The sequence below is a fragment of the Haliotis asinina genome, chromosome 15 (genome assembly GCF_037392515.1).
Source record: "Haliotis asinina isolate JCU_RB_2024 chromosome 15, JCU_Hal_asi_v2, whole genome shotgun sequence".
Classification (NCBI taxonomy): domain Eukaryota; kingdom Metazoa; phylum Mollusca; class Gastropoda; order Lepetellida; family Haliotidae; genus Haliotis; species Haliotis asinina.
Window position 1 is genome coordinate 35,653,170 of NC_090294.1, and position 1,428 is coordinate 35,654,597.

The 1,428-nt window shown below is 39.0% G+C and overlaps 1 protein-coding gene across 1 annotated transcript; it reads right to left on the reverse strand.

Moving 5' to 3' along the window:
• Nucleotides 1–236: 236 nt before the first annotated feature.
• On the reverse strand, nt 237–593 carry LOC137264995 (uncharacterized). The gene has a single exon (XM_067800332.1). The coding sequence runs from the start codon at nt 591–593 to the stop codon at nt 237–239; it is 357 nt and encodes a 118-aa protein (XP_067656433.1).
• Nucleotides 594–1,428: the final 835 nt, after the last annotated feature.

A 1,428-nucleotide genomic window follows, 5' to 3' on the forward strand; every position in this document is an offset into this window, starting at 1 on the left:
TAGAAGCATCTCTAGAAGCATCTCTAGAAGCAACTGTATAAGCATGTCTGGAAGCATCTTTAGAAGCATATTCAGAAGAGAGATGCATCTCTAGAAGCATCTCTAGAAGCAACTCTAGAACTATCTGTAGAAGACAGATGTATCTCTAGAAGCATCTTTAGAAGCAACTCTAGAAGCATCTCTAGAAGAGAGAAACATCTCTAGAAGCATCTCGAAAAGCATGTCTTGAAGTATCTTTAGCGGACAGATGCATCTCTAGAAGCATCTCGAAAAGCAACTCTAGAAGCACCTCTCGAAGCAACTCTAGAAGCAGCTCTAGAAGCATTTCTAGAAGCAACTCTAGAAGCATCTCTAGAAGAGAAATGCCTCTCTAGAAGCATGTCTAGAAGCATCTGTAGAAGCATCTCTAGAAGCATCTGTAGAAGGAACTCTAGAAGCATCTCTAGAAGTATCTGTAGAAGCATCTCTAGAAGCATCTCTAGAAGCATATGTAGAAGAGAGATGCATATCTGTAGAAGCATCTCTAGAAGCATCTGTAGAAGGAACTCTAGAAGCATCTGTGGAAGCATCTGTAGAAGCATCTCTAGAAGCATCTCTATAAGCATCGCTCTTCTAGAGATGCATCTCTAGAAGCATCTCTAGAAGCAACTCTAGAAGCATCTTTAGAATCTTTTGAATCATTTGGCATCATTTCAGATTTGCCCCAAAGTCATGCAGATATGTCATACAGGGCTTAAACAATATTTGTTTCATAATGAAATCAGCTTGATCAACAGAAACAGAAAATTTATAAACTTAGGTCTATTAGTATTTCGAAAGAACGGCATTCGGTACTAAAGCCCTTGACGTATAAATAGCATGTTAATCTGATGTCCTAGTATTTCGGAATCCATAATATAGACTGTCTTCGTTAAGTTAACCAAAACTGCAAGCTGGATTTGGTTTTGCAGATGTCACCAAGGGAAAGTGCCATTCCCTAATGACTAAGTCGGGAAATCAGACCTTGAGATTCGGCCAACTGCTAGTTGTCGTAGCCAGGCGTGATCACATTAATGTCACCCATTGTCAGCTGTGGATGGCATTATTTACACGCCAGTGTGATATATCTGGAATGTTCCTGATTTGATTGCTATATTTGTTCTACATTTAAAGGACAAATATAGCAATCAAATCGGTTTCTAGACTGACCAAGATAAAAGCAAGAAACCATATACCACCAGGGGTCTTAGCCAACTCATAATGGCACAGCTGTAAGTACTCTGTTCATGTGATACAATTATGCCACTATATTTGCCAAACGAGTTAAACGTGATGGCGTATAACCTTACCAAAGGTCAGTGATACGCAACACGTTATTTTAGTACAAAATTAGACCATAGTAAAGACAATATAACTACTGCTGTTATATTTTTAGGTCGGGCACAAAAC

Bases quoted from the DNA above. Each gene is read 5' to 3' on its own strand.
- LOC137264995 (XM_067800332.1), bottom strand. From the start codon at position 593: ATGCTTCTAGAGATGCTTCTACAGATGCTTCCACAGATGCTTCTAGAG.